Below are 13,384 nucleotides of genomic sequence, written 5' to 3' on the forward strand. Positions count from 1 at the left end.
GAAATATGATAGAGCTCACAGGTCAGGATGTCATCACAATTCTGTATTTAGACTTCTTCTTCTTAATATAGCATTTCTTTTGTTCAGCAAAATGAATGACACCTTTGATAACTTACATGAAAAGTAGTACCTGTGTTCGAATCTCAAGCTACACTGACCACGTTTCACCAAGCTTTAATAATCAAGAAGTTACGTCAGTGATGATGCATTTCACAAACCAACTGGCATCCAGTTCCAAACAGACGGGGCTTTTAAATCGAAAAGGCACCTGTTTGTTAACTGTTCATTTTGATAAAGATGGAGCCAGAATATAACCTCTCAGACATTACCTTAATTGTGTCTTCTTAATGATTTCTGACACAAACCAACTGGCAGCCAGTTCCAAACAGACGGGGCTTTAAACCCAAAAGAGCATCTGTTTGTTTACTGTTCATGTTGATAAAGATGGAGCCAAGATATATTTAACCTCTTAGACATTACCTTAATTGTGTCTTCTTAATGATTTCTGACACAAGCCAACTGGCAGTGAGTTCCAAACAGACGGGGCTTTAAACCCAAAAGAGCATCTGTTTGTTTACTGTTCATGTTGATAAAGATGGAGCCAAGATATATTTAGCCTCTCTGAGACATTACCAAGACTATGTCTTTTTACTGATCTCTGAACCATTTTCAGGAGCTGGGCCTTCAGAGGTCGACAACAGTGATAGGCGTGATGGGACCGGAAACTGAGACTGTCAGCCGACCTCTGCCCAAAGCGACCGGTGACAACAAGTACACGGAGCGTATGGTGCCTGGTTATACAGGTCTGTGTTGGTGTTAGTGTGGAGGGTGAGGAGAGAAATTGATGGAGAGGGGGGGGGGGGTTAGAAGTTTCTGCATGTGTCTGTGTCTCTGTGTGTGTGTGTTTGTGTGTGTGTGTGTGTCTGTGTGTGTGTGGTCATGATTGTGTTTGTGGATGGATGTCTGGGAATGGAGGTGGGAGGGGAGGGAGCATGAAGGTGCAGTGGGTGTTTTTGCTATCATCTAACTTGATGTGAATATGTGCATACAAAGAGAGAGAGAGAGAGAGAGAGTGTGTGTGTGTGTGTGTGTGTGTGCGCGCACGCGCGCATATGCTTACATGCACTTATTTGTATGTTCCAGCATGAATGTATGTATTAAGTGCAGAACGTGAGGGTATGTGTTTATGTGTGCTTACGTGCATGTCCGTACACTATATGCATATTCACAGTTGCTAGTATATTTGCATGCATAAATAAATGTATAAAATGTTTTCCAGTACTTGTACACGTAAAAATAAAAAGAAATATGTTAGAGATTTATATGGTCATTTTTGGTTGAATATATTTCATGAAAACAACATGTAGAAGAATATCTTCCAGACAATATTCATCTTCTTCTTCTTCAAACAGGCTACATGCCTCGCATGACCTTTAAGTTTGGCGACACCTACAAACGCAACTCGGACAGGTGCATCGACGAGTTCACGGCCACTCGAGACTGCTACAGCGCCAAGATTGCCACCCTCAATCAGCAGACGGCTTCGCAGCCTCGTCTCACCGCTATCTCCCATGACCCCGCTGTGCGTGACCATTTGAACCGCTACCGGGACACTCACCCCACTCAGCCTATTTTGATGGGTATGTACGTTCTTTTGTCAAGTTAACATTTTTTTTTTCTGAGAAAACTTATTGATTAAGAAAAAAAACAATTGTTTAGAAAAATTCCAAGGAAGTATCACCTGTGCAACTGCCAAGTGGTGAAAGCGCTGGACTTTGAATCTGCGGGTCCCAGTGCCTGAGCCCTCTTCATGTGTATACATATGCAGAAGATGAAATACGCCCGTTAAATATCCTGTAATCTTGTGTACATAAGATAAGATAAGATAAGATAAGAATAACTTTATTATCTCCAACTGGAGAAATTTGGTCAGGTGCATTATCACAACATAGACAGTAAACAACATGGGGACCATAACTGTACTTTTACGAATATTACGAAGATACAAATGTAAAAAATATCACATACGCCGTTTCATACATACATCCACACACTGCAGGTAATAACTACATGGGAGTCGCAGCCCACGAACGAAGAAGAAGAAAAGAAGTATAAAAGGCATAATGTCATCTTCTTGTTCTGCGTTTGTGGGCTGCAGCTCCCATGTTTACCTGTAGCTGTGAGCGAGCTTTTTGCATGCAGTGAGTCAGAAGTCAGTACAAGCCCCGACGGGTGCCACAGCCAAGTGGTTAAAGCGTTGGACTTTCGATCTGAGGGTCCTGGGTTCGAATCACGGTGACGGCGCTTGGTGGGTAAAGGGTGGAGATTTTTACGATCTCCCAGGTCAACATATGTGCAGACGTGCCAGTGCCTGAACCCCCTTCGTGTGTATATGCAAGCATAAGATCAAATACGCACGTTAAAGATCCTGTAATCCATGTCAGCGTTTGGTGGGTTATGGAAACAAGAACATACCCAGCATGCACACCCCCGAAAGCGGAGTATGGCTGCCTACATGGTGGGGTAAAAACGGTCATACATGTAAAAAGCCCACTCGTGTATATACGAGTGAACGTGGGAGTTGAAGCCCACGATCGCAGAAGAAGAAGAAGAGAAGTACAAGTACCTATCATATTGGGATAAAATATAAGCTAACATTCTCCTTGTCTGTCTATATGACAATAGGGCATAATATGAAACACACACATATATCTATATATATATATATATCTTTTAAGATAATACAAGCTAATATGGTAATGTCTTTCTATAGTACAAGCCAGTGTTGTGAAATTATCTTTCTGTCAGACACTAGGGCTTAAAATGAAGCACATATATATTAAAGACAATAGAAACTTTATCATCATTGTTTAGTCTTTGATGTATGTTATCTTCCATGTTATATCTTAATGTCTTTACTGATCTGTTTATTTTGTTTATTTATTTCATTTCACTTTAGGGTAATGTTTTGAACAAATCTAGGGTGGGCTCTTAACTCACTCAGTACGGCCAGTCCTCTCTTCTCCTCTACACAGACCCCTCGGATGTCCAGTGGGTGTCTGAATGACCCAACCTTTAGCTTCCGTCGTCAGAACTGTGGTATTCTTTGTCAACATTCACCTCTTCAGTATAAGAGCGTTCCGCTTGTAATATTTTGATGATGGTAATTGGGATGAAACGCTGTTAACATCGTCTCTTTCGCCGTTCGTATGGAGAGAGTTAAGGCCTGCACAGCGCATTTGGTTTATGGTTAGATATCCCCTCTTTTTTTTATTGTTATCATTATTATTTCTTTTTAGCAGATGTGGTATGGCGTATGTATAGATCAGTCTGCAATGCTTTGACGCCTCCTTGAAACTGAAACTGAAACTGTCACATTGTTCTTCCAGACGACAAGAGGGCACTGTACGAAGCACCCATACCTGGGTACCAGGGTTTCGTTCCACGCATCGGCCCCACAGAGATCGGGCTTGGTCAGCGTTACAAGCCTCGAGCGCAGCAAGGGCTGAACGCCTTCGCCGGTGACCAGCAACGGGCGTTCGGGTCGCACAGCGCTTTGCCCGCAACACAGCGAAGTGGCGTCAGTGTTGACAGGTGAGTGTATGGGCACACCTTAGAGTCTGAGGACATATTGGAGAGGAGTGATGGCCAAGAGGTAACGCGTCCGCCTAGGAAGCGAGAGAATCTGAACGCGCTGGTTCGAATCACGGCTCAGCCGCCGATATTTTCTCCCCCTCCACTAGACCTTAAGTAGTGGTCTGGATGCTAGTCATTCAGATGAGACGATAAACCGAGGTCCCGTGTGCAGCATGTACTTAGCACACGTAAAAGAACCCATGGCAACAAAAGGGTTATTCCTGGCAGAATTCTGTAGAAAAATCCACCTCAATAGGAAAAACAAATAAAACAGCACGCAGGAAAAAATACCAAAAAAATGGGTGGCGCTGTAGTGTAGCAATGTGCTGTCCCTGGGAAGAGCAGCCCGAATTTCACACAGAGAAATCTGTTGTGATAAAATGCAATACAAATACAAAAATACAAATATTGGTTAGAGCCTGAATAAAATAGAATAGAATGGAATGGAACATTTTCTTTTCATAAAACCTGAAGGTTTATAAGACACAATAAAACATAAATGTAAACATGCTATGAAAAGAAAGATTTGTGAAGAAATTTCACCAGCTTTGGCTGTAGTTCTTTCAGTGAGATCAGTTCGCAGCGCCTGTAACTTCAGGGCTTAGGTTTTAGTTCGGTGAAGGTTGTGTTGTCTGCTGGGGATGAGTTCTGGATGGTTGTCAAGATGTCAGGTAACTCTGGCATTGTTTCAGTTTCAGCTTCTTCCACTCTCATTCTCTCTCAGTTTCTTCCACTCTCTTTCTCTCTCAGTTTCAATCACTCTCATTCTCTCTCAGTTTCTTCCACTCTCTTTCTCTGTCAGTTTCTTCCACTCTCATTCTCTCTCAGTTTCTTCCACTCTCATTCTCTCTCAGTTTCTTCCACTCTCATTCTCTCTCAGTTTCTTCCACTCTCATTCTCTCTCAGTTTCTTCCACTCTCTTTCTCTCTCAGTTTCTTCCACTCTCATTCTCTCTCAGTTTCTTCCACTCTCTTTCTCTCTCAGTTTCTTCCACTCTCATTCTCTCTCAGCTTCTTCCACTCTCATTCTCTCTCAGTTTCTTCCACTCTCATTCTCTCTGTTTCTTCCACTCTCTTTCTCTCTCAGTTTCTTCCACTCTCATTCTCTCTCAGCTTCTTCCACTCTCATTCTCTCTCAGTTTCAATCACTCTCATTCTCTCTCTGCTTCTTCCATCTCTCTCAGTTTCTTCCACGCTCATTCTCTCTCAGCTTCTTCCATCTCTCTCAGTTTCTTCCATGCTCATTCTCTCAGTTTCAATCACTCTCACTCATCCACTCATCAGTTTCAGTTTCTCAAGGAGGCGTTCCTGCATTCAGACAAATCCATATACGCTACACCACATTCTGCTAGGCGGATGCCTGACCAACAGGCATAACCCAACGTGCTTTGTCAGGCTTCGTATGCACACACATTTGCATACCTATGAGAGTGGATTTCTTCCACAGATTTTTGCCAGTGGACAACACTCTTGTTGCCATGGGTTCTTTTTCTGTGCGTGCAAGTGCATGCTGCACACAGGACCTCAGCTTATTGTCTCATTTGAGCAACTAGATTTTCCAGTCAAACCCAGACCCTCACAGACTTTGTATTGGCAGACGAGCATCTTAACCATTCTGCCACCTTCCTGGCATTCCAAGGGGGAGCACTGGCTGTTCTTCTGCTTGGTGTTCAGAGGGGGAAGTCCTGGTTATCTGCTCTGCAGAGGGGGTGAGGTCTCGGCTGCTTGTTTAGGTGTGGTTTTTGTCCGGGCGTGCGACAGGCGCAATAGCAGAGTGGTTAAAGCATTGGACTGTCAGTCTGAGGGTCCCGGGTTTGAATCACAGTGACGGCACCTGGTGGGTAAAGGTTGGAGATTTTTACTATCTCCCAGGTCAACATATGTGCAGACCTGCTAGTGCCTGAATCCCCTTCGTGTGTATACGCAAGCAGAAGATCAAATACGCACGTTAAAGATCCTGTAATCCATGTCAGCGTTCTGGTGGGTTATGGAAACAAGAACATACCCAGCATACACACCCCCGAAAACGGAGTATGGCTGCCTACATGGTGGGGTAAAGAACGGTCATACACGTAAAAGCCCACTCGTGTGCATACGAGTGAACGCAGAAGAAGAAGTCCGGGCGTGGAAGTCCACTTGCATGGGGTTGGCTCATGGTTGTCCATCTGTGTGTTATGCCCTGTATGAGCATGCATGTGTCATTCATTTGTATCTTCTTCAGTCCATGCCCCCACCTCTGTTTCTGCACCCCCAGCGTAATTTTCAAAGTTAAAAGTAAAAACCAAGATTTGAAGAAATTTTTATGATTCTTCCTCGTTTCTTCATTGAAACTAAGACCTTAGGGCTTGGACTTATTACTGGCTGTATTTTTTCTTTCTTTCTCATATTCAGAAGGATTCTGAAGAGATGGTATGACAGAGACTGAAAGGGGGAGAGAAAGGAGTGAAAATAGGGAAAAAAATATCGTAATTATGTCTGCCTGTCTGCTTTTTTGCTCTTTCTGTGTGTGTGTGTGTGTGTGTGTGTGTGTGTGCGCGTGTTTGTGTGTGCGTGCATGTATCTGTATGTATGTCTGCATGTGTGTCTGTGTGTTTGTGTGCATGCATATGCAAAATTGCATGAGTGTGCGCAAGTGCACTGAACATTTTCATTCTTATTTCATTTCTATTGCCTGCTATCTGTGTGTCTTTCTTCTTCTTATTATCATTATTGTAATTATTATCATCATTATGATGATTATTATCATTGTTATTATTATTGTTATTGTTATTATCATCATTATTATATCTACTTTTATTTCCCCAGTTTATTTCATTTTATTTTATTTTTGTTTTCTGTTTTCAGATATATTACACATTTTAAGAATTTGGTAAGCTTTCAAGGTCTGACTCGCGTGTCAGTTCTTTGCTTAGGTCAGGCATCTGCATCCTTTTTAAAACATTAAAAAAAGGAAAGAGAGAGAGAGAGAAAAAAAAAGTAGGCATTATGTAGCAAATATGATTCAGTTCACACACTTGAAACTGAAATTTTGTATCCGTTGTTCGTTTCCCAGGCCTCCGTACGACCTCATCAGCAGTCAGAACTTCAGTCGCAGGATATATCCCAACGGCGGCATGATTCCCAAGTATACTGGATATGTTCCACGTGAGTTCTTTTTCTATTTCAATTTTATTCATTTATCTCCCTTTTTTTAAGCCATATTTCCGGATCATTAATGGTTTATTTTGTTGAGGCTCTGGATAAGAAACAAACAAAATCATAATCTGGATCTATGTTTGGTTAGAAGGCGGCGTGTGAGTTATTTGGATGCTTGGTCATTGATTTAACATCTTTTAACGAGAATGTTAGATGATATTATCTGTTGTGTGATTTTATGGAATGTTGGGTTTTATCTGTTGTGTGTGATTTTACAGAATATTGGTGAGTGTTGGATGAGTTTATAAATTTTCATTTATGTTACAGTCATGAGTATGCAAGTTGATTTTTGTTTGTTTATCGATGTTCTGTGTGTGTGTGTGTGTGTGTGTGTGCGTGCGCATGCATGTATGTATGTATATGTGTGTGTGTGTGTGTGTGTCCACATGTATGTTTATATGTGTGTGTACATGTGTTGGGGGAGTGTGTGCGTGTGTGTGTGTGTGTGTTTATGTGTGCGCATGTATGCCTGTGTGCCTGTGTGAGTAAGAGAGAGAGAAAGTTAGAAAGTATGCGTATAAGAGAGAGACAATGAGAGAGTATGAGGTACATACATTTCAGCTGCAAGCATCCTCTCTCCTTACTCAGTGACTGCATTCCCCATTTCATCTACCTCTAATGTATATACAGAGAGAGAGAGAGAGAGAGAGAGAGATCAATATATAGATATATAGATGTGTGTGTATGTGTATATGTGTGCATGTGTGAGAGCATGTGTGTATGTGCGTGTGTGTGAGTGAATGTATGTACGTATATACTGAAAGCAAATACGCATCAGTTCACACATTCTGACACCTCTTCAAAACTCAACCTGAAGCTGTGTGTGTGTGTGTGTGTGTGTGTATATATGTAACCGCCCCATCACACACACACACACACACACACAAAATTTGTCAAAAATTTCCAGAGCGACGCTACGTCTTTGGCAACACGTACGGAGACACGACACGTTCGCTGGAGGTGTGTCGCCACGACAGGTCCAGCTTCGGAGAATACTTGAACACACAGACCCTCCCTAGACCAGTGGTGCCCTGCTAGAATGCCTGGCTGGCTCCACCCACCAGTCAACTCTCTCGTCTCTCTTGTCAAACACACCTCGCGACTGCTGATGATGACAGGAATCATGGTTTTTTTTTTATATTTCCCTGTTCCTTCACCCTCCTCCCATGGCCCTCCGTCTCCCACCCTTCCCTGTTATCGCTACGTGACGTTAGACAAGAGTTGTTGTAATTATTGAGCGTTTTATTTAATTGTTTGGTTGTTGGTTTTTTGTGATAGTTTTTTTTTTCTTTCTAAATACTTCCCTCGGTTTCCCACCCTCCCCCATTATTGCTACATGACGTTAGACAAGAGTTGTTGTAATTATTGAGCGTTTTATTTAATTGTTTGGTTGTTGGGTTTTTTGTGATAGTTTTTTTTTTCTTTCTAAACTGTGTTGATCGTTTTCGTTTTCTTTTCCCTGGTATAAAGATTTGGTTGTTGTGGTTTTGGAAAAAAAAAGGGAAAATGGTGATCATAGCTATGTACCTTTGTTGAGGCAAGCCATGATCATTGAGATGCCAGTTTTGAAGAAAGTTAAGAACTGTTTTAAAAAAACACAAAAATCTTAGTTCATTTATATGCTGCCCCCACCCCATACCCCCTACACCCTTTCAAATTTCAAACCATACAAAAAAATTTGATTTAAAAAAAAATTTTTTTTAAATGAAGTCTGGGTGTTTTTGTTTGTTTATGTGTGTGTGTGTTTCCCTTGCTTTGTTGATTAAAAAAAAAATCATTCAAATATTCCAAAATTGATTTTTTTATTTGATTTCTTGCTTTGTTGTTTTTGATTTTCATTCTTTTGAATATTCCAAAATTGTAAAGTTATTATGATTGGTTAGTTAGATTGGTTAGTTAGATTGTTTTCAAATAACCAAAGTTTCCTTTCTTCATATGGGAACACTTCTGCCAAGAAAAGGACATCTCATCCCATTTGTGTGTCTGTCATGATATTATTTTTCTCTTGCACGAACAGACCATCCTGCTGCACATGTGACCAAAAGCCAATTTTAGTAATTCATACAGAGCACTGTTTGCTTCACACAAGCAAAACAAAATGCCAAGATTTTAGAGTGAAAAGAGGCAGCAGAAATGGAAATACGCATGATTTCAGGACATTGGCGATAACAGCTCATCATGATAGTCGGACATGTTTGTGGGCTGTCTTTTAGAGTTTGGTTCATACTGCTTTCAGTATGGTGTACAAACAATTTTTTTTTCTTTCTCTCCTTATACGACAATGGAATGAAGGTTTTCACCATTGAAAATGGACCATGATACAACGATCACAAGGGTAAAACATTATTTTGGTGTAAAGAAGTGCCTAAAAGAAATGTTTTAAATGAAGTGGTTTATCCTAATTTTTGATGAAATATTTCTTCATTCTTTGCATACTGAATTTTCTTTCGGATAAGGAAGAGGTTTGATAAAAAAAAAAGAAAAAAAAAGAAAAGAAAAGAAAACAGTTTCTGACATTAATTCTCTGTCAGCTTGAAAGAAATAGAAAAAAACATTGTTTTTCTTATTGATAGACTCTAGATGACATGGTGATTTTTCAATATTTGGGACAGTTTAGTCATGGGTTTGTATATGGCTCAGAAGATATACATTAGAACTTATTACAGTTATTTGATTTTAAAACTTTTTTTAATGGTTTTTGAAGGTTTTTTTTCTTTTAAAAAAAATAATTTTACTGTACCCCAACTCCTACCTCGCCCAGTTTTGAGAGAGTGAATTGCACCAAATAAACATTTGAGATATCAGATGGTACCAACAAATACCTTATTTTTCTTACTGACTTATGACGCAAAAAGCAATGCCCTGCCTGTGAACTATATACATATCAGCAAAACCTGTGATTTATATGTGAGATGTTTGTCACTTCTGTAAATGATCGAGTGACTATTTTCTTTTTTTTCATGTTCTGCACTTTTCAATGAAAAGCACACAATTATATACTGGTCGTTGTATGAATGTTTAAAAACCTATAGTGTGGTTCATCACAACATGTTAACTAGTTTCAGATTTGGTCGTTTATGTTTAGAGGTGAAGGATGGTCACTTTGCTGTGTTTGATATCTGAGTGTAGTTATTCTTTATATACTGGGCTGTGGATGTTACAGTTTTTTTTTAATGCTAAAATGACAGTCATTAGGGCAGTTGATACCCTATCTTGTGGGGTGACAAATAAAAAATGTATTCAGAACATGATTTTGTTTCAGTGATATATAGATTATTGTTTTCTTGGAAGTGGCTTTTGTATATTTTTTTCATTTGATATTTTCATTGTGAGCTTGGTTAATCATAATATATGATCCTGATAACACAAGGTGATCTCTTTTAATCCAGCCAGGTGTCTTTTGCGCAAAATGAAGCTGAAAGAAATTAAGCGTACGCTTTGTATGTGTTTGAATTTTCAGTGCATGTACTGCAAAATCATTGTCCACACATTCTGTTGTGTACATGAGATGTATATTTTAGATATCACACAAAAATACAACCATACTGATGCATACTGAAGTGCTCTCTTTATATCATATTGAGTACTTCCTAGAAATGAATTTTAAAAAAAAAAAGAAAAAAAAAGCCCTCACTTTGATACTGGAAAACATTTACATCTGGAATTTTTTTGAATCATTATCATGAAATAAATTTATCACAATACATCACTTACTGTATTCTGTTATAGTATAAAAGCATTGCAAGAAAAAAAAAGAAAAAGAAAGAAGAATGAAAACTCTGTGACATGCAGCTCTGCATAAAAGTAAACTTGAAGAATCAAATTTGTTGTTTCCCATTGATCTCTGGTTGTTACCTCCCCTCATTACATAATCCCACCCTTCACTCCTCCCCTCCATCCCCCCATTTCCAGCATACCCCTCTCCCAAATCATACTCTTTTCCTGATTTTTATCATCATTTATCATTTGTTACTGGCTGCTATATATACATGTATCTCAATCCTTTTGAATTTTTTTTTTCTCAGTATACAATATTTGGTCATTCTTTTTCAATACCATAACGGTACCTTTGGAATATGTTAACATCTCAGGCTTTATAAGATTATTGAGAGCTTTAAAACAAACGAAGAAAAAAAAAATATGAGCTGTGTGTACATGTGAACAGTTTATACATTTTTCAGAGCTCTGTACTTTTCTTGTCTTGAAAATGCAGGCTATAATCTTTTGCAATTTAATAATTCAGAGTTCTGTTTGAAAACGAATGTGTTAGATATGTTTCTCAGCTTTGTGAGTGTTTTAGAAGGTGCAACGAAATACCTTGCATGATTCTTTAAAATATGTGTTCCAAGCATTTCTGTCTGTCACATTTTGGGACATGTTCCAGAAACACTGCAGCAACTTTGTTTGGGAAAGCTTTTTGAAATTTTATTTCATTTTTAAACATTCCATATCTTCTGTCAGTGCTGAGAAGGTTAACTCAAAACAAATCTAAATAATAGCCTATGCTAAATCTAAAATCGATAGTTTACCACACACACAACAACAAAATGTATGCGTTCTATATTGTCATTGTGTGTGTAAAACCAGACCAGTTCCTCGTCATCAATACTTAGTTGTCGGTTCTGTGTCTTGGTCATGGAGATTCTTTGAATAGAAATGAACGTCTCAAAAAAAAAAAAAAAAAAAAAAAAAAAAAAAAAATTATATTATACCCATGGAAATTACAAGTACAGTATTATGAACAGTGATTTTTTTTGGTGTGTGGAATATACACTGTGTGCAAAAAGCAGGCAAGCAATGCTGCTGTTAGTGATTTTGTGTGATCATGAACTGAAATTAACAGTATAACTGAAACACATTTGTTTGTTTAGCTTCTTGTAATTGTAGCAGTTTGTGTCATTGTTTTATTCATGTAACTGACATGTCTTAGAAAAAAGAACTAAAAAAAAAAAAAAGAAAAAAAAGTCCCCAAAAAACCCACTCTGATTTTTAAGTCATAGAGAAAATTGTAATCTTCCTTTCGGTAGTTTTATGCCCATTATCATAAATTTGAAAGCAAACAGAAAATAAGGTATATGTTTAGAATCACACATCACATCACATTCACACTGCTTATTTCCAGAAGCTATATCTATATGCAGTTCCAGGTCGTAATTATACAGTTTGAGATTTCCAAAATGTACATTTTGAAATATAAATCTGTTCATGTGTCTGTATCATTATCTAAGGTTTTATGTCATGTGTATAGAGCTTTCAATGTAAAAAAGCTTTACATTTTCTGTATGCATAGTCATTATCAGATGATTATACCTTTCCATTTTAGTCTTTTTTTCTGGCTTTGGTACCAAGTTTCTTTTTTTTCTTCAATGGCATTCTATATAGTATCACCTCTTTTCTTTCTCTCTTTCCCCCTCTCTCTCTTGTGCAGTGTAGATCATATTAAGGATGTGGACTGGATGAAAAAAAAGCACACACATATATATATATATAGTACCTATTAATCATCCTTGGAAATAAATTATTTTGACTTGTCTTGTCTCTCTTTCTCTCTAAATCACTGTTGAGACATGCTTGCAAGTATCACCAAAAGGTAAAAATATATTAATACCAACTTTGACATAACTTTATCATTGTACTTTAGATTTGTGTAGGTATATTTAAGAGGCATTTAATTCTATCGTGTTTATTGCTGGTGGTTTTTTTCCCTCTCTCTATTCTTCATCATGAAGTGTATCTTCATTTGTTTTTAACAATACTTGGTTAATCTAACAACTGTGATCATTGGTTGTGATGAATAAATATACTGACAAACCAGTAGTCTGTTATTACTTTTGGTGTCAGATTTGTATTTGTTTGTCTGCATGTGTGTGTGTATATGAACTATAAGATATTAACATGGCTTTGCATGAGAGAGAGAGAATATGTGTGTGTTTGTGTGTGTGTGTGTACATATATATATATATATATATATATATATATATATATTATATGTATGTTGGGTTGTTTTTTTCAAGTTGAAACACAGATAACACAATTAAGAGTACACAACACTGAAAACACTGAAGGTAGAAGATGCTCAAAATATTTTGAAAATGGTATCTTTTTTTTTCTTCTCTCTCTCTCTCTCTCTCTCTCTCTCTCTCTCTATATATATATATATATATATCACACAAATAAGATTAGATTGCAAACAATATTTCGTTAAAAGGAAACTCCACACACACAAATATTGTCACTGTGACTGTATGTGATTACAAATATTTATGAGAGTTTATTGATCTGTCAAACAAATATTTTTTTATATACTTCTTTTTTTTTGAGTATGTGATTTTATACTATTTATAGCTGCAGCACTTACTATGAGCAGCGGAGCATACAAACATTTTTTTTTTCTAAAAGTAATTGTTTCAGGAAAAAAAAGTTGTCTTATATTATTGTGAGAGGATCTCGTATGTAACAGATGTGTTCGTTTTTTCTCCAGTAGACTGCACTGAACTGATTGGAAATGTTAATTTATCTCCCTTAGACCGATTGACTGAGCTATCGGAGACCCA

General features: G+C 38.1%; 1 protein-coding gene across 2 annotated transcripts in view; it reads left to right on the forward strand.

Annotated features, from left to right (window-relative positions):
* Window positions 1-12,435, forward strand: part of LOC143289978 (ciliary microtubule inner protein 2B-like) — a 21,850-nt gene extending 9,415 nt beyond the window's left edge. For both annotated transcript variants that reach the window (XM_076599263.1, XM_076599265.1), the window contains 5 exons: window positions 674-803; window positions 1,413-1,640; window positions 3,390-3,594; window positions 6,688-6,779; window positions 7,738-12,435. In XM_076599263.1, coding sequence (XP_076455378.1) covers window positions 674-803; window positions 1,413-1,640; window positions 3,390-3,594; window positions 6,688-6,779; window positions 7,738-7,868 — 786 coding nt within the window. In that variant the 3' untranslated portion in view covers window positions 7,869-12,435. The remainder of the gene's footprint in view (window positions 1-673; window positions 804-1,412; window positions 1,641-3,389; window positions 3,595-6,687; window positions 6,780-7,737) is intronic.
* Window positions 12,436-13,384: the final 949 nt, after the last annotated feature.

This window comes from Babylonia areolata, chromosome 14 (assembly GCF_041734735.1).
Source record: "Babylonia areolata isolate BAREFJ2019XMU chromosome 14, ASM4173473v1, whole genome shotgun sequence".
Taxonomy (NCBI): Eukaryota; Metazoa; Mollusca; class Gastropoda; order Neogastropoda; family Buccinidae; genus Babylonia; species Babylonia areolata.